At 40.1% G+C, this 25520-nt stretch overlaps 1 protein-coding gene across 2 annotated transcripts; it reads right to left on the bottom strand.

Moving 5' to 3' along the window:
- Positions 1–509: 509 nt before the first annotated feature.
- LOC137999870 (tudor domain-containing protein 3-like) lies at positions 510–25478 on the bottom strand. Of its 2 annotated transcripts, XR_011123022.1 has the most exons (15): positions 25418–25478; positions 25085–25175; positions 22431–22496; positions 20782–20942; positions 20022–20163; positions 18177–18297; positions 17178–17554; positions 15939–15996; positions 15247–15360; positions 10486–11552; positions 9620–9670; positions 8291–8419; positions 7735–8098; positions 3647–6595; positions 510–3593 (listed from the first exon to the last, which is right to left on the bottom strand). XR_011123022.1 is itself a non-coding variant. In XM_068845825.1 (14 exons), the coding sequence occupies exons 1-14, from the start codon at positions 25444–25446 to the stop codon at positions 6453–6455; spliced, it is 2913 nt and encodes a 970-aa protein (XP_068701926.1). In that variant the 5' UTR covers positions 25447–25478; the 3' UTR covers positions 510–6452. The 2 variants fall into 2 exon arrangements, 1 of the variants encoding a protein (XP_068701926.1); XM_068845825.1 differs by having other exon boundaries at positions 510–6595.
- Positions 25479–25520: the final 42 nt, after the last annotated feature.

The raw sequence follows: 25520 nt of genomic DNA on the forward strand, positions 1-25520 counted from the left end.
ACAAGGGAGCCACGATTGGTTTTGGTTTTACTTCTGATTGGTTGAAAAAAAGGCGCGAGAACCAATCTTTGAACCAATCACTGAGTGAAGTAATGCAAAACCAAAGTAATTATCTAATTACTTTCGACACTCAATTGAAAACCACTGTATCTTCCCAATTGTTTATCTTTCCGCAAAACTTGGTTTTAAAATAGACACTTTTCTGACGCTGATGGGGACCATGAAACCTGATACCAGATTTTTACTCTTGGGTAATGGACTGTTGACGAGGAATATACCTTTCCACATATTTTTGGCCATTTTTAAATAGTGGTTTTTCCTATCTGGCGCGGCACGATTACATAGGACTCTTTCATAATGGCGGCCAAATAAAATATTCTCTTGTTTTAATGCTAATAAGCCTCTCTAGCCTCGATCACAGCCTCGCTACAACGGGCAAATTTCAATAGAATATTTGTTTCAAAATGAGGCCAGTAGGTCTAATTAACATAAACACAAAAGAATGCAAAGGGTAGTAGCCATTTATGAAAGTGGTCTGAAGCTTTAATGGTAAGGTTTCACAGTGTTTTGTGATACATCTGGTTTGTCAAGGAGTCGCATTATGTAGTAGCAGAATGATCGACGTACCCCTGATAAACTTCAAGTTGAAGTCTCGTGTGAATGCAGTCAGAATATATTACTCTTGTTTCAAACATAACAAAGCTTTACTGTCGCAACACAACTGTCCAGATAATAGATAAGTATGTTGACAATATACGTTGCTTTAATTTATTAAGTGAGACTATTTTCTTTGTGATATTTAGAATCACGTTTTGCGGTTTAAAGGTTAGTTTCTTCGACAGCCAATAAATATAAATACAAATGCACTACAAAGTCCAAGAACTGCTACTGAATTACTATGCAGCCTGAAAAAAATTAAAGTCACATCAACTTTATAAAAAAAGGAAATAGTTAAAAATATGCGGACTAAGAATTTACAATCTGCAATACAATAATTCGATTTGATACGCAATAATAAAGAAACTCATAAATGTTCTCTGTTTATAATAATGAATCAAAAGGATCATCAAATGCATGAATGGAAAAGCCAGGGGAAAAGAAGACTTCCCAAAAAGCTACTTTTCTCCTTCTTTCCTTCAAGTAATAAGCACCTAATCTTAAATGGTATACGTCAAGATAAATCCCTTCACCTCCAGCGACATTTTTTGGCCGTTTTCCCGGGAGGGGTGGGGGGAGAGAGTACTCCCTTATATGAGTTATAAAGGTATGTGCGGCCACAAAGGGTATGATTTTTTAGCCGTTTTGGTCAGAAATAGGGTAAGGGAGTCAAGAAGCGGACCGCACACCCCCACGGGGGGCGTTTTCTCCTCTGATATCTTCAGATTCGATTCGAAGCCCGAGATAGGGAACATGGAAAAGATTTTCATGTTAACCTAGCCCTGTTCGATAAAATCTAAATCCTTGTTTTTTTTTTCTGGTTCACCATGGAACAAACTGGCTTTATTAGAAAGGAATGAGTTGGCAAGTGATTGGCTAAGGCACGCTAGCTTTGGTTGAAAACTCGTCATCGATCTCCCTCTCGGGAACTCGCAGCCAAATCTGAAGGTCTTTACCGCGCCAATTAGGGAGCTTAAGCACACGCGTTTTTGAGACGCGGACGGCAACCGGAAGAGACCATTTCGTGCGCTAGGACAGTGGTGTCTCCCAGATTTTTATACTAATCATCTCGAATGGAGAGAAGATACTTGGCAATGTAAATGTGGTTGTGTGAAGACAAGTTATAAAGGAAAACAGCTCACTTCCGGTTACCGTCCGCGTCTCAAAAACGCGCGTGCTTAGGCTCAATGAGAGGACGTCACAAAATGCTTCGCGATGCAGACTCCTTTTGAGAATACCAATGCAATAGTCAGGACACAGATTTAACAATGGCTAAGACAATGAGCTACTCAAGAAAAAATGGACAATATATAACAACCAAACAACCAAAATAACGACTCTAATCCTAAACTTTGACGCACGTCATATACCCTTGAATCTAACGAAAAGAGAGGTTTAGGGAATCTTCGTGGTGTCTGGATAGCAAAGTAGTTTGCTAAGTAGCATCAAAAGAAGACGCATCTTACTAGATCGGCCAAGGGACAAATTGCTAGTTTTTATACTTTACATTCATTGTGTGGCGCAATTACAGAGAAATCTGCAGTAGAGATAACAGGCCTGGGGTTTCAATAATCGCGCACGGTCGACCACACCGACACTTCCAAAAACCGAAGCAGTCTATCAAAGAAAGAGTCTTTTGAGCCTAAATTAAAATGAATTTGGACAAATATTTGACATGTTTATCCAAAGATCGGGCCAATGTCCATTCTGGCCAGAAGTAGTTGCAACTCTTCATGTGCTACTATGACCAAAAAATCAATTCTTCTTTTTCCGTCTTTGGATTTCACAACTATGCATGTGTTACAATTTTTAAGCTTTGATTTAAAAAAGACACCTGGTCTGCGTTAGTAATGGTCCGCCATTACTAACTTTAAAATGATCGAGGAGAAAATGAGTGCCCGGAGAAAAACCAGTCGAATCAGACTGAGATCGACCTCGGGGCCAAGGGTTGAGTGCAGAGATGTAAGGCACGGTCCCGATAATCGCTAAGCCGTCCCGGCTCCCGAAATCGTGTTTTGCATATGGAGCGACTTTCACATGACCTTGGAAAATAAACGTAAAAACTGAACGAAAACAAAATGCAAAACATTTCATTGGAGTGAAGTGAAGCTATTAGTCTCTACACTCGTGGCTTTTCAGGACTAATTTACAATGCTTAACGGGGGTCTTTAGCCAGACTGCTTATTACACAGTTTACAATTTATTTTAGGAAGTGAAAGATGCCCTGTCCAGATAAGGTCGGACTACGTACCCTACTCTCATCGAATGGTGAGTGGGTTCTTTAACGTCCCATACTTTATGGTACTTAAAGTACCATACTTTAACGTCCCATACCATACTATTTCTCCTTTTCCGAGAAGACTCGAAAGTCTAACCATTTGCAGATGTAATTAGCACATTCTCCTCAGTTATTTTAAGACCCTGAGTCACAGTTGGTCCGGCCGGAGTCGAACTCACGACCTCCCGCATGACAGCCCGATGCTCAACCAACTGAGCCACCGGTGCGCGGTTAGGCTCATCGAACAAAAACAAACGAGCGCAAATTTTCATTGGCTGGGCGAACGAGAATGCAAACAACGTCATCTCTCCATGGAACGTTCTGGAAAGCGATCGGCATTTCACTTTGATGTCATTTGAAATGCAGTAATTGATTGGGAAGTCGAACGGTTTCTGCCCATATTAGGAGTTTCCTTGGCGGGAATAAGGAGAAGCTTTGTTTCAATCTTGCCAAACATTGGTCCGTGAAACAAATTCCGAACACTTTTTAAAGGTCATACGAAAGCCGCTCTGTAATAAGCTGCATTTACACGCTAAAATCTTCAGCCAGTGAGTAAATTACTTTTCCCTAGACACATGCAACCCATTGATGCCATTGAGGTTTGAACGTGAGTAATGGCGAACAGTGAAATCTAAAACTTAAACTCAAAGTAAACAGCCTTTGGATAAAAATCAAAGCTAAAAATTTTGCCAGGCAGCGGTAAGCAAACACCTTTTCAAAATTTGAAGAAAAGGAGAAAGATTTTTTGATCACAGTAGCACTTTAAAGCTGTCTGTAGATACAGTGTTCTTCTTCTCAAACCAGCGACCTATTGCAAATGTTATTGAAACCTCTGATTGACGAAGTAGCAGATTCCACGTTAAAATGTAACAATTGCGAAAGAAAACGTTTTAGGTTTAGGTAGCCTTTAACTTTACGCCATCAATCCCAAAATACATAATACCCTATATGTTTCAATTATACGATCACTAAATCACCAATTTATATCTTAAACTTCTAGCGATGAAGTTTTAACTTTTATTGACTACAGCCTACGACGTCCAAACAACGCCAATAGAATCTAATACAATCCACAGCTGTCTCTTACCTCTCAAGAATTCGATATACGCTTAATATAATACTTAAGATTTTGTTTTTGTCTTTCAAACATATCAATATCCCTTTTCACTTATTTTGATACTTTAGCGGCTTTCATAAACGTCTAGCACAAAGGATTTAAAGTGAATATGACTGGTTTTTCTTTATTTACTCAAGTGAAACATGGTTTTCTGAGACTGAGAAAAACAACCAAAAAAATTCCATGCCGATTTTTATTCTATGCCTTTCAGCCTTTTAAAAACCGGAATGTCCACATCCGGTGAGGTACAAAAATGCGCTAGTAAGGAGACTGGGGATACCAGGCCAGCGAACGCAGGGAAATTTTCGTTCTTTTATCTTTTGCATTCTTACAGCCAAATACAAGAACGCATCTTAGATACAGCTTCAGCAACTTCAGCAACTTCTCAATGCAAAAAAAGAGAAAATTCTGGCCCTAGGAGAATTTCGTATTGGTAATTGACGTCACAGTCCTGCTACCTCCAGTCTCTTTACTAGCGCGGTTTTGTACCCACTGGAAGTCAAAATTCCGATTTTTAAAAGGCAGAAAGGCATATAATAAAAATCAGTATGGATTTTATTGGTTGTCTTATCTCAGAAAACCATGATGTTTCACTTATGTAAATAAAGAAAAATCTGTCATTTTCACGTTAAGTATTGAGAGTTCTCTTACAGATATTTCTGGAGCGATTTTCGAGTTCGTTGTACCTTCCTTTTAAGGAGAGTCCAAGATTTCAACATCTGTCGTGAATATTGTATGCCTCGTTTTTACAAGGACTCAGAGTTTGTTTAAACCACAACTCCCTGACATTACATTTAAAATATCAACAAAAAGGATCCAAAGGACGAGTGGGAAACTCCCGCCACTCGTGCCTTGAAATGGTATCCATAGTTACCGACACAAAAGTTTAACTCTGGGACTCGCCTTGAAAATGAAGACTGGAGTGAATTCGGAAATGCTCTTGCAGTAGCTGAATAATATTTAAGCTAAGTAGTCAATCAAAATAAGTTTTCAGTTAATTCGATAAAATAAATCAAAATGCTCTTAAAACCCCCGCCGAAAACTATAGAAGGCTTTACACCAACCCGCCTATATAGAGCCACCAAAAACTAAATTTGTTTCATCTCGGGTTTGAGAAGTATATTGCCTAATCAATCATTTCTTCGAATTTTATCTAAGTTACTAAACGAAAATCCCATTATCCCAACTTGTTTCCAACAAATCATCTTGATTCAGAAGAAAGCACTTTCTGCATAAATTTTCAAGATACTAATTGACAAATGCGACTAAGAACTGGTTAAGCTAGACACAATGGTTACGGTCACACTTGAGAGAAACACAGTAGGGCCGTTTATATGACAGAAAATAAGCTGCGGCTTACTCTGGCGGCGGCTTACATAAGACGCGAACACCCCGTATAAATGGTACAAAATCTACGTTTATCTACGGCTTACCCTGGCCGGGGAGTTTATACTCGTATAAATAGTTCCTTTCGCGTTTTATGTACGTCGCGGCCAGAGCAAGCCGCGGGTTATTTTCTCTCGTATAAACGGCCCTATTCTAACACTAGTGTTGACACTACTGTTGTGCCAACTCTCTGGTGTTTTGAGTCCCTGGGGAAACACTGAACAATAGAACTTGATTTAACACTGGTGTTCACTCCCTAATGCGATCGCAACCATTAACTAAGTGATTGAAGCAACGACGCCACCACCAAAACTCAAAAACGCCACAAAACTAAGGTTTAACGAGAATTAACACTGGCTAATTTTGATACATTTCTCTGACGCTGTCATATGGACAACCACATTAAATGAACAATATTGAGAATGTGTGGAGGTCGTGAGAAATCCAGGATAAATTCTGAGTTTTCTCCGCTAACCTAACATCCACACCAATGAAACAAATTTTATTCCCTGGAAATAGAGTATACAATTTTCAAGCTAAACAAACTTTTCTTTCAAATCAAGTACTCTTACTCGCTTTGAAAACGAGGCTATTTCCATGGCCAAGGACTATTAATTAACTATGCAAGGCTTGCGATTGGCAAGCGAGGGCTCCTGTAAATGTGCCTGATTTCGCGGGAACATCAAACTAATAGACAAGCTTAGTTTGTGAATATTGTCAGTGCTATCCATGAACTCCTGGCAGTAGTGTAGCAGCTCTCGTAACCTGCTATTCGTTTGGTATTGTAAGCAGCATTTACGGTTTTTAAGTCTAAGTCATTGCTTCAATTGTTTAGTCTTTTGTTTTTGCCTAGGGTAGCGAACCAATCACATTATACGTTACGACAGCTAATACATCACCCTCTCCTGGAAGGTGAGTACAACTGTTGACTAAAATTGTTGAGAGATTTTAAACGTTTAAATAATGACATAACCGTCAGCAATTATTAGTGAGAAGATAACGGTCACCTTTTTCCTAACCTTTGTCTTTAAATTTCTGTTGTCGTGGTGGAACATAATAATTTTGTGTTGGCTTGTTGGTCCTTCGTGGTTTGGCATAACCGCCGGAGTTCGGACTGGACCTTCCTCGTCCACCTTCGGGCAAACCAATGTAAACATCTGAGAGTGAAGTAAAGAAAAACATTAAGTGCATTTGTAAAATTTCCCGTTCCTACGAATGAATCCTTTAGAGCCGCACAGTAGCAAAACTATTTCATTCTCACTTCCTGTTGTTTGATCAATTAACGAAATGCGCCCTCCAATACACTTCAAAATTAACTTTTCCTCGTTTCACTGGAGAGTGATCAGATAATCACGGACTTTTTTTGGGGATTTCAATCGCTTAAATTCTCCATCAACGTTCCATAAGCAGTCCTTTTGCTCCTACAGCAACAAGAAACAGTAGCAAGGTGGGACCAATAGGCTAGTTTCGTATTCTAACGGTTGGACTGGATCTAGCATGAAATAGAGGCAAATGCGGGCAAATTAATTTGCATTTGAAAAGATTTGCCCGCATTAGCCTCCATTTCATGCTAGATCCAGTCCAGCCGTGAGAACTCGAAAATGGTCTATTAAAGCCTTCCCGTGAAACAGAGTCGGCATACTTTGCTTTTGGTAAAATATTAGGGAGTTTAAACGGAGAGTATCATGATATTGCGCATGTTCCAGCTCTAGTGAATATCACCTTCTATAAGCCAGTCGGAAGGGACGTTATAATTAGTGCGGGAAATTCACACGTACGCGTGAAAATTTCTCGCTCGGTCATCTGCGAAGTGGACCGCCCTTAGTTTATAGTGATTGTTTAATAATCAACAAATCTTTACACCTATGTGCAAATTATAACGTCGCTTCCGATTGGCTCATAAATGATAACATTCGTTACGGCTAGAACATGCGCAATACCGTGATACTTTCCTTTTTAAGAAACCACAGCAAATGACGAAAAATGATGGAGCTGTTCGTGAGGCACGACGGTGAAATAACAAAATTCGAGGTTTTAACGACAACAAGAGCTTACAAATGGCGACTCTTCATTCTTTATTCTTACTCTAAAATCGCTCATACCGAAGTTATTTTTAGGATAAAATCCCCCACATTGTACGACGTGAACAAGACGGAACACTCCGCGAAAGACTTTACCGTCCGGCGTAGGACATAAAGTCCCTCTTTAGTCTTGCAACCACACATATCCCCAACTCGAGTCAACACTGCTGTGCTACTGTGGGAGTTCCCCCACCATGTCTGTGTGATTTTCTCACCTTGTCCAGGAATTTCCTTAACTCCTCGAACATAATGCACCCCAGCTCCAGTTGCCACTGCGTAAGCTGCCTGACCAGGCTCCCCAGAGGAGCTCTGTGGCACAGCCCCATAATGCACCACGGGCTGAAAGGCCGCTGGACGCACCTCCTGGTGCTGAACCTGGGCTGGTTGCCAAGGAATTTGGGCGTGAACCGCCGTGGAGTGAACAAGAGTAGGCCTGGTACCAGCAACGAAAGGAGGATGGCCGCTGACCGGGATGACCATCTGAGGTCTGGTCACAATGTTAACAGGTGTTTGCTGAGCATAATAAGGTACCGTGGCAACAGCTCCTCTAGGGGGAGGGGGTGGATTTCCACTCTCACCCTAAGGAGGAAAAAATGGATGAGAAGACCTCTTGTGACGCGAAGCGTAGCAGCTTCCAAAGAGAGCAAATGTACATGATAAGAAGATAGCCAAATAAAGGAAGAATTCAATGCTACTCCTATGCAAGCAGTTTCCTTTCCTGGAATCAACTAGCATTTCATTTGAGATCAAGCCGAAAAATTCTTAACTTACCCAAGCGATTATTGGAAAAGGTCTCAAGGAAGACAGAGGTACAACGTCATTACTGTTATGGAAATCCAGAAAAGACACCAAACAATTGACACCATCATGAATTAAATCCTCCATCTTGGCACTGTAAAACTAAAGAAAGATAGTTTATCAACTTGCAAGCTGGAACCCCACCCTTTTGTGGCAAATACTTTTTAAGGTCTTAAAGGGAATCTCCACTAAAATAACAAGATGACTTCAAACTAAAGTTTCAATTGGACCCTTCGCCCCTCAAGGGCCACGGGTCAATAGCCTATTTGGCTCTCACTTTGCTGGACAATTTTAAGCAATTGTCTCTTACAGACACCTGAAAAATTCCCGTGGCTCCAACAGGAGCAACCTATTCGGGAGCTTTAGCAACCACAACGGCGACGAGAACGTCACAAATTTGCATATTCAGTGGGAAAAAACAATAGGTTTGCACGCACTGCACGTGCGTTTTTCATTTTTGTTCATTTCTTTGCGGTCGTCAGCAAAACTAAAACGTGAAATTGCCATATTTGAGGTTTTATGGAGGACGTCTGCACTAGGAGATATTGGGCGTTTTCCATTTACAAAAAATTTCCGGAAATTTCGGTGGAAATTTCCATCGGTTAGGTCCGTCCGCCCAGTGATTGCGATTGTACGCGCCAAAATTAAAAAATGTAGCCGTGAATAGCCTGGAAGTGGTAAGACCTTTCAAAAGTTGTAAATGGAACACACATTTCCATCGGAAAGTTTCCAACGGGTAAACAGGACTACCTTTTCAGAAGTTCCGTTTATTCCGGAAATTTTCCAGTGGAACGAACCAAAAACGTGTGTTCCGTTTACATCCCAACCGGAATTTCCGGAATTTCTTGGTAAATGGAAAACGCCCAACTTTTCATTTTCTCCCCTAAATTAAGCGTGACTCATATCGGTCTCATTCTTGAGGGCTGTCACACAACAGTCTCATCAAAAAGCTTGGAATAGTCGCGAAGTGATTACAATAGCGCGAATTTATGTTTTGAGATGACGTTCTCGTTGCCATTCCCGTCGTAGTTGCTAAAGCTACTACTCTTGTCTATAAGAGACAATTGCTCGAAATTGTCCAGCTAAGTGCATGGATCACTTCTGTCATTCGACTATAATCTGCACGTGATTCAAATATACATTTATTTCATTCCAAAGAGAATGCCTTCTACAGAGTCATACAGGAAACTTACAAACTATCATTAAACAATCTATTGTTATGAGTAAGATAAGCTTTAAGAGTAAAAGAGAACCGATAAAGGGAACATAATAAAGGAATTTTATCTGATTTTATCCTCTTACCTGTCCATCTCTCCAAGGTGCCAAGCAATGATCCCCTTTCTTCCATACAACCTAAAATCCGAGGAACGAATGCACAAAATTTCGTCAAGAACTAAAACGTTTTTACCCTCCTGGAGTAGAATAAGACACAAGATTTCAGAAGCGAAGACTGCAAAGTCACCAATTTAAAATACGAGTTCCTTTCTCTTTCCAGAGCTGGCTGATATTGTATTTTTGATTCGTTCTGACTGCCCCTTGAGTCAGTAAAAACATGGCTCTTTTTTTGCATTTCAACTTTCCATGGAGACCCTGGGACAGTCAGTCAGTATAGGAAAAAGATCTAAATCTTTCCTTTTGAATTCCTCGTCCAACCCCAACAGAGTTAACACTGAAAGGGTTCGGGCAAAAAGCCCCTTCTTGCATTCTAAAAATGAAAGGTCCGGAAGTACAAACGTTCTAGGATCTCACGATAATTTCCGGGACACGCCGACAAATCAGAGGAAGGACCAACCTGTTTGCTCTCATATTTGGCAAACAATCACAAAATACTACTTTGAGGGGGCAGTGCATTCCAGTGGTTAGAGCGCTTGCCTTGAGATCCGGGGATCCCGGGTTCAAGACACGTTCTGACCACTAGTTGAATTTGTTCCAGGTAGTCAGTCCCTGGTTCAATTTCCTGGCTGCACTTGTAAATAGCCAATTGGTTTGCCTCCGGCCAGTTGGGGTTCTTAAAAAGAAAAAGTTGTTCTGTTCAATGCTCGGAGATATTAGCTACTAGCTACTCTAAAAATCCGAGGGTAAGTAATGATACTTGCTTACTTGCTTGCTTGCTTGCTTAGTGAAGTCAAAGAAGTATTGCATCATAAAAGTAAATTCCTTGCATATACCTGTGTTGCTGTGATTGGAGAAGCCACCACCTGTTGTGTAACAGTCTGCTGGGCTGCTATTTGCTGCTGTGGTATCTGAGCAGGGCGCACTTGATACACTGGGTAGGTCTGCATTGGAGGTTGAGGTTGCTGCACATACTGGTATTCCTGCGGCATGGCCATCTCTGCCTGTTCTCTACCGGCTCGTTCCACAAACGGCTGCGATTGGCTCACGACAAACTGTGTCTGCAGACGCTGTGACTCCATGGCCATGCTGACAAACTCGAGATGCTGCTGTTGCTGTTGTTGCACATTAGGAGGAGTGAAGCTCTGTGGACTGTAATGCTCCGATCCCTGGCGGTAATTTTTATGCCACTTGGCTTGAGCACCATATTGTTGCGGATGATAAGACCCACCCCCTCCCTGAGGCTCTTGGAAATGCAAAGGGTGTGGCATTTGGGTCGAAGATTCTTCAACATATTCACTCTGGTGGGTTGCCGGTGCTGTGCTAAACCTTACGATGGCATCATCTTCCTGGGCTACAGACGGCGGGCTTGTCGCGCTGGTATACCCTGTCTCTACATGATTGTCATTATTTACCTCTGTGTCTTCACCTGGATTGTGCTGGTGATGATGCTGGGTCTGGTGTTGTTGCTGCTGCTGCAGCTGTAATCTTTGTTGTTGTTGCTGTTGTTGTTTCTTCTGTAACCTTGGAGGCAAGCTTTGATTATACGGTCTAGAATCATGATCATGTCTTCGCGAACCTTTCCCTTTTGCCTGTTGCTGCTTGTAATACTGCTCCCTCTGCGGCTTAGACTGCTGTCTCCCGTCTCTTTGATGAGGCGACGTATCGTGCTTGGGTCGTTCAAGCTCTCTGGCAGTAGCATACTCACCCTGCGCATCGCCCTGCAGTTGTCTTGGAGGCGCTTCGTTTTCTGTCTTTTCTACTCTGGAATCTTGCTTGTGCTGTGGCTTGGGCTTCAAATCACTGTCTGGCTTGGGAGGTGGCCGTGGTGGAGGTCTTTCCTGGTTAGTCTCATCATTCTTCTTATTTTCTACAGATTTTAGGGGCTTTTGGTTTTTGGAATCTGAAATAGAGTAAAGAACCTACATTTATACAAAGTACCATTTGAAGCTTGTGGCAACAGGCACAGAAAGAACAATCACAGGCGCCCCAAGCTCAGTGTGAAGGAAAGCCGATAAAAGACCTGAGAAGATTTTTTTACGAAACAATTCTCAATTAAAAAGCTTAAGCTTATTGCCACTGTGGGTCGCTTCCTTCCTATGTGTTTTTTTTTTCAGATTCGACACGAATTGAGCCATTGTCAGTTCCTCGGTTGTCAACGGTTATAGTAAAATACCACTGCCGAACACTTAATTCTCTCGAGCCCACCAATTGAGTTAAAATGAGTAGTTCCCACGGCCACAAATCCACCGTAGAATTCAAGGGAAATGGTTTTTCTTTCAGCGATGCCAGGCGGATGTTAGTGTCCCAAACGAATCGATAAAACGATGAAAAAGATCCTCTTTCACACTGAACACCACACGGCGACTTAACGGTCGCCGTGTGGTGTTCAATGTGAAAGAGGATCATTTTCATCGTTTTTTACTTAGCGACCGAATCCTCACGTGATACTCTACGTTGTGTGGGCTCACTTAACAACAGCGGACTTACTGTAAATAAACGCGCGGGACACAGCCGGCTCAAGTGAGAGTCAGCAAACATATCATGGGGCATGCGGTTTGAAGAGTGCCGTCCACGGTTGTGGATGACGGTTGGATCAAAGTGAGTTTCGACCCATGGCAGAGGTCTCCTTTCCTGTACTCGTCAGCATAGCGAACGCTAACGAAAAGAGACCTCTGAGAGCAGGGAAGTTCCGCTTTAACAGAGAGAGTTTCAATTGAGTGTCGTAAAACCAAAACCAAAGTAATTACTTTGGCCAATCAGAGAGGACTGAGACAATCCGGCAAACCAATCAAAACTCGAAGTAATTACACGTAGCCGACACAAAGCACGGGAAATGTGCACGCGTCAGCCACGATTGGTTTTGGTTTCACTTCTGATTGGTTGAAAAAATGGCGCGAGAACTTTGAACTAATCACTGAGTGAAGTAATCATAAACCAAAGTAATTATCTAATCACTTTCGACACCTAATTGAAAAGCGCTCTAACACTGCAAAAGTAAAACCAATGAGGAGGAGGTCACCAGTTTCCTACTCATAATAATGTTGTTTGTTTTGGTCCACTGTTTTCTGAGCCAATCCCAGGAGACATGGTTGTAACAGCCGCGTACTGCCCTATGATAATCTGGTGGAGTTGAGACCAGGACCACCGCCAATAACAAACGTGGTTTGTGGTTAAAAAGCTGAAGCTCAAAGCTTCCATCGCAACCAACCGCCAATGCACCCTCCGAAACGTGAGGTGTTTGAAAAAGTTGGTAATACATGTATGGCTATATAAGTGCACTTCACAAAGTTATTCTTAGACGTCCTGTGACGACTGAAGCCAAATCTTCTCATGAAGCCCTTTTTCTCTTCCACAGTTACTGTACAATCTTGCACAAAACTCGTTGGGAAAATGTGACGTCAGTAAAACACAGGGAGCCAATGGCTAATTCGTGGACAGGTGTCAATTTGACAGCCCTGCAAAGCTGATGATACTGTTTCCAATAATGGAGATGATAAATGTGGATAGTGTATCGAAGGGAATTTAATATTGTATCTAAGAAAATTTAATGAGTATAAATGAAAGTGCAGTTGGAATTCAAATCTATTGCTGGTTTTCACTCACGTGATCAACGGCCATGTTTTTCAACGAAAACAAAAGGAAGCGTTTGCATAATTATTAATAGAGTTAAATTCCCGGAGGATTTGGTCGGGGCACCAACATGGCCGCCTTTTCTTTGTTAGGGCACCAACATGGCGGTCGTGACGTCATGTGAAAACCGAGAATAGAAAAAGTTGTCTATTTCCCCAATAGGCATTGCATCATTCTTCAAAATATCATGAACAAACAAGTCTATTTCCTTCTTCTGGTGCAACAAGTAACATAATTTATTATCACCATGTTCAGTCAGATAAGGTTCTTGTAATAAGGTGTCCATTTCACCTACTGGTCCTTCCTCTATTTCACACCAATCATGATTCACTCACATCATAATCCTTTGTATCATTGTTGTTTTCTGTACTGGCATTTGCTGTCTGTTCTTTATTCAAAACAAGCAGATTGTTTGAACTTTCACTGACAGGTTGGCAGTCTTCGATAAATTCTGGCCATTCTCCATTTTTATTTATCGTGTCCAAAATTTGGAGCCAATTTTATTGAATTTCTATGCCTACTTGTTTTGCTTCGATAATAAACAGCATCCAAACTTTTCCTTGGTCTGACATTCTCAAATTTATAGTGATACTTGTAGCCAAGTTTTCTCTTCAGTTAACTGGGATGGTCGGTGAGTCATTAAGGACCTAGGTAAAACATTTACTGTTGAACTTACATCTGCTAGTGCATCAACAATGGTACCGTAACTGCTTGTTGACGTCCTCTGGGTAGCTCAGAGACTTGTATAAAAGGGATATGTGGTGACATGGACATGTACATGGTGACTAGGGCTTTTAGCGGTATGAATGTTTGACTCAATTTTAACAGCTCTCTGGTTACCTCGTACATTTGTTTTACGATATTGAGGAACAGAATTTCTTATGTACGATCTAACGTTCTTCCTAACGGTCTTTTTATACAGTCTCACTTGTTTGAATCCTCAGTGGAACTTTCGAAATTAATATCCGTTGGAAACATAATTATGCAACGTGCCTCCTTCTTCTAACCAACCAGTGGTTTCGCCATTGGTCAGTTCACAACGTCTCCGGTCAGTTCACCAACGTCTCATTGACCGTAAAAGCTTCCTCACTATTATCAATTTGGCTGTGGTCAAAACTAAACGTTAATGGCGGATCGATCTCTCAGCAAACACGCAAAGGTAGCCTCATTATTCGGCTCGTCCGAAAAATCTGCCATAGGTTTCACGAAGAACAGAACTATTCATTTAAGAAAGTTTTTTTCTGTTAAACTTCACGAATAAACTTAAACTAATCCACGAAGGGTACGTACAATATAAGAGCAAAAATTTGCTTAAGCTTACAAACTATTTTTAGAATTGAAAAGCACTCACCGTACAATTTCTCGATGTCCTGAAGTGAAGAACATTGAAGTGATAACGATGCACAACCCGAATGAAAAGTGTTAGACCATATTTGCAAACTTCGAACTACCTCCCCCCCCCCCAAATTTCGACACCTCCCCCCCCTTTCGATATTCGTTCCTGCGAATGCGCGCATCCACTCATAAAAATGGTCATTCCCGTATTTGTATGCATGTGTGACAAAAGATTAACTTCTCCATACTCCCCCCTCTGAGACCTAATCCATTGATGGTTAAGAAACGGCAAAGGGGCTTGCAAAGTATTTTTCATCAAGTTACCAACATTGGCATGGAGGATAGGGGAAGGTGGACAAGTAGACTTTGTTTGTTTGTGAGTACACGTCCAAAGATGTTCACGCCAGAATGTTTCCCAAGAGTTTTGTCCAAGATTGTACATGTAGATGATGTCATACAAGCTTATTGGAGAATATCAACACAGTATTGTTGATTCAGGAATCATTCTTCAGTTCCTATTTACTCTAAAAAAAAACTAACTATTATGTTACCCTAAGGTCCTGAATGGGCTTTTGCCCTCTCACGACAATGAGACGCTTTTCACTCTAAGATACAGAATATCAGCAAACCTTGAACAGTTGGAAATTTTGTGGACAGGAAGTCCCACAGAGCAGGCTCAGAGGGTTGTCTACTTCTGTAATCTTCTACATCGTTGACGTTATCATTTTCCAGTCTTCCCCTTGCTGTAAATAGAAATCAATGATACAGTCATTTAACCGAGGTTTTCGTTTGAGGTACTTTGAGGTCATATGTTTGTAGCTCTCCTTTTTTTTTTCAATTACAGGTTAAGGATCTCGTTTACTCTTTAATTCAGAGAACTAAATTTGTGAACAATGTGGCCACATCGACTTTGAAGTGATAGACTGCTTTGCAGCCTCCCTTTTCTCTTAAGCTCCGACGAGTTGTGCGAGTTGTACGGTACACAACTATGCAGCTTTCAATTGTCTTTTATCAATAGAAAATGTTGTTGTTGCCATTATTATTAATTTACATGTATTATTAACATTATCATCATCATCATCATCGTCATTATTATTATTACCATTATTATCAAAAACAACAGTGAAAGAAATGTATGTATCGAAGTGCAGGTTATTTCCTTTCATACATCAGTCCTTTCATGGGAACCTGCTCCAAACTATGTGGCTTCACAGGGCTGGTGCAGTGGCGAGAGCACTCGCCTTCCACCAATGTGGTCCGGGATCAATTCAAGTGAGAGGATGACTTCTATCTTTTTGTTCAAATATAATAGTTGAAGTACCTGGTGCTTCACGTCTTCCACCGCGACCTCGCAGCCTACCTCCTCCTCTGCTAGGCTCCTGCAGGAGAAAGCAAATCAATTATTATAATTATTATCATCAAAAGCTTATCTGGAAAATGAGAAGTGTTGACCTTGTGGTGTTTTTCAGTCTTTGCACTTTTTAACTTGTTGTCTCGTTGTCGGGGAGTCAGGACAGCTTAGCGGATATCATCCCTGCCTTCCACCTCTGCGACCCAGGTTCAACCCTCGGGCCCCAAGGTCGTATGTGGGCTGAGTTTCCGTCGATCTCAATCTGACTCTGAGGGTTTTTCTCTGGGTACTCCGGTTTTTCTCCTCCATCAAAATCGACTTTCAGTGAATTACATCCATCCAGGATACCCTTGATGGGGGCAACCGGTGGTATCCTTCCCTTTCATTGAATTGATGAATAATGTTGAGTTAAATTAAATTAAATTACTTGATAAAATTGATATTAACCCTTTTACGTCCAAACCGGCCTAAACCTGCCAGACTTAGTATTTTACTCTGTCTAACGCCAGACGATTTTACTCGTCAATGGGGAGCCCCTGAGAGTCAATGGGTTAATTAATCACTCACTGAGAAACTACATGTATGCATCCCCATTAATTAACCCTTTGACATCCAAACCGGCCTAAACCGCCAAGACTTAGTATTTTACTCTCTCTAACGCCAGACTATTTCACTCGTCAACCGATTGACTTCGGCCCTTAAGTGGCCCCCACTGGCGAGTAAAATGGTCTGGCTTTAGACAGATTGAAAACTATTAAGGACGGTGCCTTACTAATTCAAAGGTATTTTTTGCCCCGGTTTATGATTATGCAGGAAATGTTGATCTTAACAAGTGTTATTGAAATCAAAAAAGAAAATTGGGGGTAACCAAGCATTTTCCAAAGATAATTCATGAACAATATTTGTAAAAAGCTCTAAAATACAAAGCCATGTATGGCATTTTTTCTCAAAATGAAGCTTAATTATCTCTAAAAAATGCATGGTTGCCCCCAATTTTCTTTTGGGGCACCAATAATACTCACTAAGATCTACTTTCTCTGCATAATCTCAAACTGGTAAAAATATCCCCGTATTAGTAAGCATCACTGATAGGAAATCCGAGTATCTTGAGATGCACAGAACATATACGGAATAACAACAGTGGGCACCGTCCTTAAGTCTCACTCTTTGGAGGCAAATGGTTACTATTTGAGTTCTTAAGCAACTCGCCTGAGATCTGGATGAAAGCCTCTCTGATTTCTCATGATGATCTGTTCTGCTGTTGTATCTGCTGTCTTCTGCTTGATTAAACCCCTTCCTAGCTCTGTCGTGATTAAGTGTCTCAGAATCAGCAGCCTTGGTGTCTTTTTCTCGACCTTCGTCTGCTGTATATTTGTTGTTTGTTCTGTCAGGATGCACCCTCTTACTGTCACTTTTTTCCTCTCTTTGGTGATTGGCAAATTTCTTCACGGCACTTTCCTTTTGATCCTGGCTTACAGGTCGGTTGTTTCTGGTGTTATCGTACGTCCTCGCTCTAGGCGGAACATTCGAGTCTCTACTCTTAGGACTCCTTGGTTTTTCAGTACTGTTTTGAAAAACACCATTCACTGCAAAGGAAAAGTACAAGAAAAATTACCATTATTATTATTATTATTATTATTATTATATTTAAAAGAAATGAAAAACAAAAAAATAACAATTATACTTCATTTATTTTATTTTTTATTGAAATGAAATGGGGTAGACTAATAACTACAAACACAAAAAAAAATCAGCTGCCATAACAAAAAGTTCCAATATACACACCCAGTACACCTAGTATGATTGAGTATTTTTTCTGCGTAGATAACTGCTCACATGCTATAGTTGTGTTGTCGTATATTTTACGTACATGTTATTGTTTCCAATATATACTACATTACAGAACAGAGCACAAAACTACAACTTTTACTTGAGGACAGTTTCCCTCACAATTATTAAAATTCAAACTTTGAAACATTAAAGGTTAAAGGTGAAAGGTTACAGGGGATTTGTTACAACATTCTGATCAGACCACAGAATAATAGAAGACATCTTTAAATCAATAAGACCCAGAAATAATGACACAGCTTGTTTACTTCAGACTATGTCACTACATCCATGCACTTCACTAGCTCCTGTTGTTAAAAAATGGGAGGGATGGAAATGGATTTCAAGTACAGTATTGTTTAATATCTCTTATGTTGCTACCTTTAGGGTTGTCCACTGTTCTTCCTTTACTTTCACTAGCTGCCTCTATCCCTTGACTAAATGGCACAAATGGAGGAGGTCCTTCCCCACTCAAAGCCATGCGCGAATGTTTGGCTAGGGTCTGTAGTAAGGAAAAACACATGTACAAATGTTCAATGAAATCACCAACATTAAATTATTGCATTCAACAAAGGAGGACTGGTTGGTTGGGTAGCATGCAGCCTTGATCTCATGTGATAGCGTACGGATAGCCCAAAGGGAAAACACTGATTCCTGTTTGTCCACCAAATTTAAGTACATTATATGGGGTTGATACCTGGATGTGTGACGGTCTGTTAATACTCTGTGCCCTACACTACAGGAAGTCACACTGCTTGGCTATCCAGCAAGACAGTGTACTGATATCCCACTATAATTATGTATTCCATGTAGTAATTGTTTTTAAAAAATTCTTTGCAAAAAGATAACAGTTGAAATCCTTACAGTGTGATTAACTTCATTAATGAACAAATACTAGAGAAGGGCACAAAACGATTCCCTCAAGGATACAAGAACTTGAATGCTTTATCACTGACAAAACAAAAATGTTTATTTCTTAACTAAAAAAGGGTTATTACATTCAATCTGGGCACACCAATGCCTTAGCTGGGTTTCCATTTCCCCTTAGTTTTAATCCAACTCCCAAAGCCCTCGCAAAGTGGTAAGACATTTGTTGATGATTCTCAAAGTTACATGAGTATAAAGATGGAGCAATACATGCCAAGTAATCAGTACAGCTCTATCTACTTTTTTACTTAATGCCTGACATTTTTACATTGTTTACTCTACAAAAATAGACCAATCAGCATCTTTGGTGCTCACAGAAAGAAACTCTCAAACTGAGAGACAGAAGACAAGACACAGTTACTGTTAAAGGCGCGGTTCCACAGAATTATAAAAAGGCAGTAACTGATAACAGTGTTATTGACCAAACATTTGATGTAATTGGTATGACAGCTATAGGTGGGCAATTTTAAATCCTCTAAAGATCTCCAGCTAATATTGTATCTAAGTTATGAAATACATGTACTTGTAGATGTGTCATATCATAGTGTAACTTGTATTCTGTATCTAAATATTACATTAGGATCATTCTGTCCATTCTTTTAAATGAGACTAAATATACACTTGTGTAATTTAGGCAAAGTTAAAACCAAGCCAATTCAGCAGTTTGAGGAGTTCCCTAGGAGGTTTGCAGGGGCATCGCCTTTTGCTTTGGCTTGCTTGCTTGCTTGCTTCTTTTCCCTCCCTCTCTCCCTCCCATATTTTGAGGTAGGTATATGATCCACACACTGTTTTTTCTCATTGATGGGCTGACAGGTGCGTGGGAGGCACTGGTGACCTTCTTGCTGCTGAGAAGAATGCACCACTCCCCTACCCCCCCCCCCCCCCCCCCCGCCAAAAAAAAAAAAAAAAATTGGCATAGTGTTTTAACTATCCTTTAAAAAAAAAACAATTAAGTCAATTGTGTGCGCGGGAGTGGGAGCATTTAAAGGATAGTAATATTACTGCGTTTGATAGTCTAAGGAGTACACGTCCTAATTTTGCTCAGATTGGGTGATTGTGTGGTCTTGCCAAAGGAAATCGAGATTTTTCTCTGCATGGCCGCACTGAAGATTCTTTTGTTGCTTGCAGGGTCCGCCTTGTATGGATTCTCGCACGCGAAATGATCTCCATCTACTGACAGTGTCTTTTTGTCAAAATGCTTACTTTTCTAGCCTGGAACCCTACAGAAACACAGGCTAAGCGACTGTCGAAAGCACATCAATAATCCGAGATTACTACTAGCTTTACTGTATTATTTACCTTGTTCAATTCCCACTTCTCTTTGAGTTTCTCAACCTCTCCACCTAACACCTTAGTGTTGTTTGAGTCCAGCATCAGGTAGGTTTCCTTAACCGCAATGGTACCTGTTAAGCAAACTTTGGTGCCCGGGGGGATTGATAAGCTGCAATAGAAAATGAAAATATTATTTATAACAACATGTACCCCCCCCCCCCCACTCCCCCATTTTCAAGGCCTAAACACTGATTTGCCAGGCTACTGAGCTACTGACAACGTTCGATGAAGTGAAGTGAAGCAAACATCAGTCCACTCTACTAACCCCAGAGGTTTGTACTTGACCCACTTACATTTTACTACTCCAAACTTTCCTATTGAGCAGAGCTCATCAAACACAAACACAATGGGAACTTAGTTCATTCATTGTTTAAAACCACACAAATCAGAGAAACTAATGCATACATGTACAGTGTACATGACTTTTGTACACAGTTAAAAAAATTATTTGAGATACAAATGACAAGGTTCATGAATATTGTTGTCACTATCAACAACCAAACTGTTTTGAAACAGATAAACATGTATCAGTGCAACTATAGTGTATACAAACAAACACTGTATATACTGTACAGTACTCTACAAAATGCCACAAGCTACAAAGGACGACAAGAAAAGCGATATACAAAAAGTTCAACAAGGGCATTTTACAAGTAACTTAGAAGCTTGAAATTCTTATTGCTGAGACCAAATTAGGACCTAAAGTACATGTAATAAATAATTTTACCTGAGGTCGGGAATGGATGAATTTTCTAACCCTTGGCATGAAAGCTGTCCATCTGTCAACTGAATTTTTAACAGTCTGGGTGAATGGCTTGACTCCTCATAAGCTTTGGGGGCAGAAATATTTCGCAGCTTTTGCACTTGCAGAACCATGGGACCGCTGAGCTGTTGCAATAAAACACAGGTTTAAAATTAAACAAAAAGTTTTTTTGTCTCGTGGATCCACCTTCAGGGACCCATTCCCCAAGCTCATCTGCTGTTCATGGGTTTAACATACTACAATATTCATTGTGCTTTCCATAAACAAGCTGGCTCTGAATTTTGAATTCCAATCAACCGTTTATTTTTCCACTGCCACTAATAGCAATCACATTAATTTTTGTCCAACAGGTGTCACACCAATGAAAAAAGTAAGCTGAAAAAGTCAGTAATGCAATAGCTCTGCTATTGTTTGGTATTGTAAGCAGCTTCTGTTGTTTCAAGTTATTGTTTCTACTTTGCTTTTGGCTCGGGCATCGAGCCAATTACATTATACATTACAAGAGCTGCGACATAGATGACTTGAAAAAGTGGATTACATGTAAATGGTGTACAAAAACAGCCATGAGTCAAGGGGACATTGCCAGGCACTGGAAAATGTAAATGTAAAGATGTAGATGAATATGGGTCCAGGGAGGAAGCGGAGCAAAACACAGTGACAATAATAATTTGTGTGCGTTCATGAATGTCATCACAGTTACTTTCATTCTCATCCGCAGAGTCTGATTTTCATTTGGTCAGCACCAAGAACATGGACTTTGGCCACACACTACAACAGTCAAAGCAGGGAGTCTGTGAATCACAGACTTCTGTCTCTTCTTCACATTCTCAGAAATTTGAAACAACAACAGTCATCAATGGTTACAACATTATACAATTACTGCAACTGCACATATTTTTGGGCTGTGGGCAGAGCAGGGCTCGAAATTAACGAAAAAATCCAGTCGAATTTTGCGATAAGATACGAAAATTTAGTCGCAATTTCGCAAATTTTAGTCGCAAAATCGCCGCGCTGCATTGTGTTGTCAGCGGTTTAGCAGAAAAATATGAGCCCGCAGTACTTGTGTGAAAAGAAACTGCTGAAAATGGCGAATGATCGAAGGAATGGAGCTGTGCACGTAACATCGCAGCTAAATTACGATACAATTACGCTACCTTCAGAGAAAATTCACAGCAAGAAATAAAATAATTTTGTCATTTATTTATTTGTTTGTTTATTTTAGCAAAAGTAGCAGCAAAGTGGCAACTGCTAACCCTTTTGTTTCGAAAGAACGAAGGTGACAACAAGTCGCAAATTTGCGACTTCTCCAGATATTTTAGTCGCAAAGGGAAAAATTTAGTCGCAAATGCGACCGTATTGGTCGCAATTTCGAGCCCTGGCAGAGTCCACGTTCTCGGCACTCACCTAAAGAAAAGCAGACTCTAGGGATGAGAATGAGGTCTTACACTTTAAATTACATGACCAAATTGATGGCTTTGCTAATGTTAAAAATGATACCTGACAGCTACATTGTACATGTGTTACAACTGTCAACAACGTTAACAATGAATATTGGAGAATTATTTTTGTTTGAAGGAATTAAGTACAAATCAATAATATTTAAAATCACTTACTGCTGACACTTTGCCTTTGTTGATATCATCAGGTAGATGTTTGATACCATACTGCTTTAAGTCCAACTACAAAAAATGATTGAAAAAGGAAAACAATAATTAAATGTATGTTAAACATACAAGAACTGGATTTGTTTCACCCAAGGAGTGAACATAATACACCATAACTCAAATTTGGTTAATTAAACCAACTACGTAAGGGCACTTTTCTTGTCAGAATTGGCCACCTAGACCCGTTAGTTTGCAGAGAAAACGCAACAATTTGAAGGAAAATTTGCATGATAAGCCGTTGCATTCTTCTGGAGGAATATATATCATCCTCAAAGTATCTTAATTATAAGGTGTTGTACAGTAGACTTAGTCCTTCAAAATGCCCAGTCTGTCCAGTCACTTCTGTCAAATGGAAAGCATCTTAAAGTATGTAACATTGAACTGACTAACACCAGGAGACTAGAATGCTGTCGTTTCAAAATTTTGTTTTCCTTTTGTCAGAGCAAATTAAATCTGATTTGCCCCTAGTGTGGTGGTCCTGAGCCCTACATTGCCCTTTGGTGATTTAAAGCAATTTTTACCAAGTTACAAAAAGTAACTACATACATGTAGAACAAAAATCAACCCAGAAAATAGGAGATTGATCCTTAATTAAACACACTGTATTTATATTGCTACATGAAAATCTAATAAATTCACTGTTTGTTTTAAATACCTTGACTAAAACCACCAATTTAATGCAAATTTTCTACTTCCAGTTAATTTCAGTCACCGAAAAATAGCAGGAAAATCATTGTCACATGGTCACTTCTGCTGTTGGCATTTCTCTATTGTCTCGCTTCACTGATTAGGACTAGAATAGTCCAAATAGTGAATTTTGGGACAAAATGGGATTAATTTCACGTCAACCTAGAAATGTAGTATAATTGCCTGGCTCTCCCAATTCACCCATAGTTCAGCATTAGAGCATTGAACTAGCAATCAGCAGGTTGTAGGTTCGACTCCTACAGAGAAGCACTCCAATGATTTCCAAATAACCCAGAGTCACTATTGAAAAAATTATACCTCTTCATTTCATTTATAGGGTTAACATTGGCCATCCCATTCATAGCAGAGCACCATTGGTAAGAAAATATGGTAACCCACGTCCGCCCCCTTCACATATGCTAATGTGACCACTATCACATGACTATATCATTGGCTCAAGTTTAGAGAATCAATATTTGTACATGTATACTTGTGCCCAACATGGTGACCATACTCAAGCTAGTTTCCAGCATACAACTTTGATATTAGATATCCAAGTTATGGTCAATTGACACCTGTCAACAAGGTACCTGCTGACCAGTATCATGTGACCATATCGCAGGCTCAAGTTTAGAGCTCACCGAGGTCACCTGTTTTTTGAAGTTGAACGTTGACGAGGTACTGGATTTTGATTGGATTGCATGCTCAAACCAGGTTAACTTATTGTAAGAATAAATAACCTGGGAGCTCCATTCACACCAAAAGGTCCCCGCAGTCTTGCACCCAGTGGGGAAGTGTTAAAGGTGACATTTTTCAGCCCATTCACATTTAAACACCCCCAACTAGTGAGTAAAATCATCTGACATTAGCCAGAGTAAAATCTACAAGTTTCGCTCTCAGGTGGGGAAGAATTTTTTTAAACCCACTGCAATGCGATTTTTATAAACTATGTTATCTTTGTGGCATGTTATTTCTTTTGTGTGATGGAAAACATTTTACTTACCCCACAAAGCAAGCCTGTATCCCAGCATGGTGTCAATAAAATAATGACATGTGACGAGATCATGCAATAGTTTAGGGTACATATGTTGCCACAAAATTACAATGAGATTGAAATTTTAGGTTTTAAGAAAAAAAATCACTCTTTAAATTTAACTACTCCTACAAGGACCTTGAGAGTTATAGATATAAAAACAAAAATATTTAAACATTTGACTCCTGTCTTTAAAACTAGTGCAATTTTAAGCATCGTCAAAATTTCTATAGACCTTTAACTTGACCAAAAGCTCAGAGTTACAAATAATCTATTTTTGTTTCTATCTGAAACCACGGCTCTTCAGCAGGCTAATCAAAACACAAAAATACTTTAACTTTACGACGCGATTATGTTATTACGAGATTAGCATTTAGTGCGCAGGAAATACGCTGTTAATTACAACTTCCACGAGAAATGTAGCAATCAATTAACGCTTTAGGAAATATTGAAAGACAAGCCAACGAGAATTACATGTAAGCTTACGTAAGATTCAAGCTTAAAGCCAAGAAATTACAGAAGGTGTAAATATGTTTAATCTTCTTCATAATAACCTTTTAAGCAGCGGTCACAACAAAAGATAAGCTCAAAATTGAAGGAAACTTCACCAGAAAATCAATTATGAGAAACCAAAATAATTGTCGATCGGATATCCCGTCAAAAGCTTATTCACAGAAACATTAAACTTTAAAATGTTCATATTTAATGAACAGTGGCAAACAGCTTCAAAGACAAGTAAAATCCGTCTCACGACATTCTGGGAATCTACTATACGCTGCAGCGACTGACAATGTGAAGGAATTTGTTGACAATGCGAGCAGAAGTATTCAAAAAGAGACAGGTTTGAATACACAGTGCGTACGAAGTCATTCAAAATACTCACATTTAGGGCTGCCTTCGACATCTCTTGCAAAGATGGCTTTTCTTTGTTGCAAGCCTTTTCACACTCTGCAACCCCTTCGGAGGAGAGAAACCTGCCAGTGGAAACGATCGTTCTAGCGGTTAAAGCTACAACAGCGTACCAAGTAAGTCGCACGCCTTACAGAACTACATCAACGACGCCAAAAAAACCGCAGATTCTAAAATTTATCGTTGAAGTGAGCGACAGAAATACAGCGCGCGATGCAAGAAAACGCAGCACCGAGCCAAACGTTTGAGAACGAAGAAAAGTAAAGGCACAAATCAAGATGTCAAGGCAATTTGAAACAAAACTCACCAGCCATTTTCTTTCAACTTTGCCTCCATGCCACGAAGAAATTCTTCCACTGCAATTCTTTGACGAGACACCGCTGTATGAACAATCATCACCGCAGGCTCAA

This window comes from Montipora foliosa, chromosome 4 (genome assembly GCF_036669935.1).
Source record: "Montipora foliosa isolate CH-2021 chromosome 4, ASM3666993v2, whole genome shotgun sequence".
In the NCBI taxonomy this organism is placed as follows: Eukaryota; Metazoa; Cnidaria; class Anthozoa; order Scleractinia; family Acroporidae; genus Montipora; species Montipora foliosa.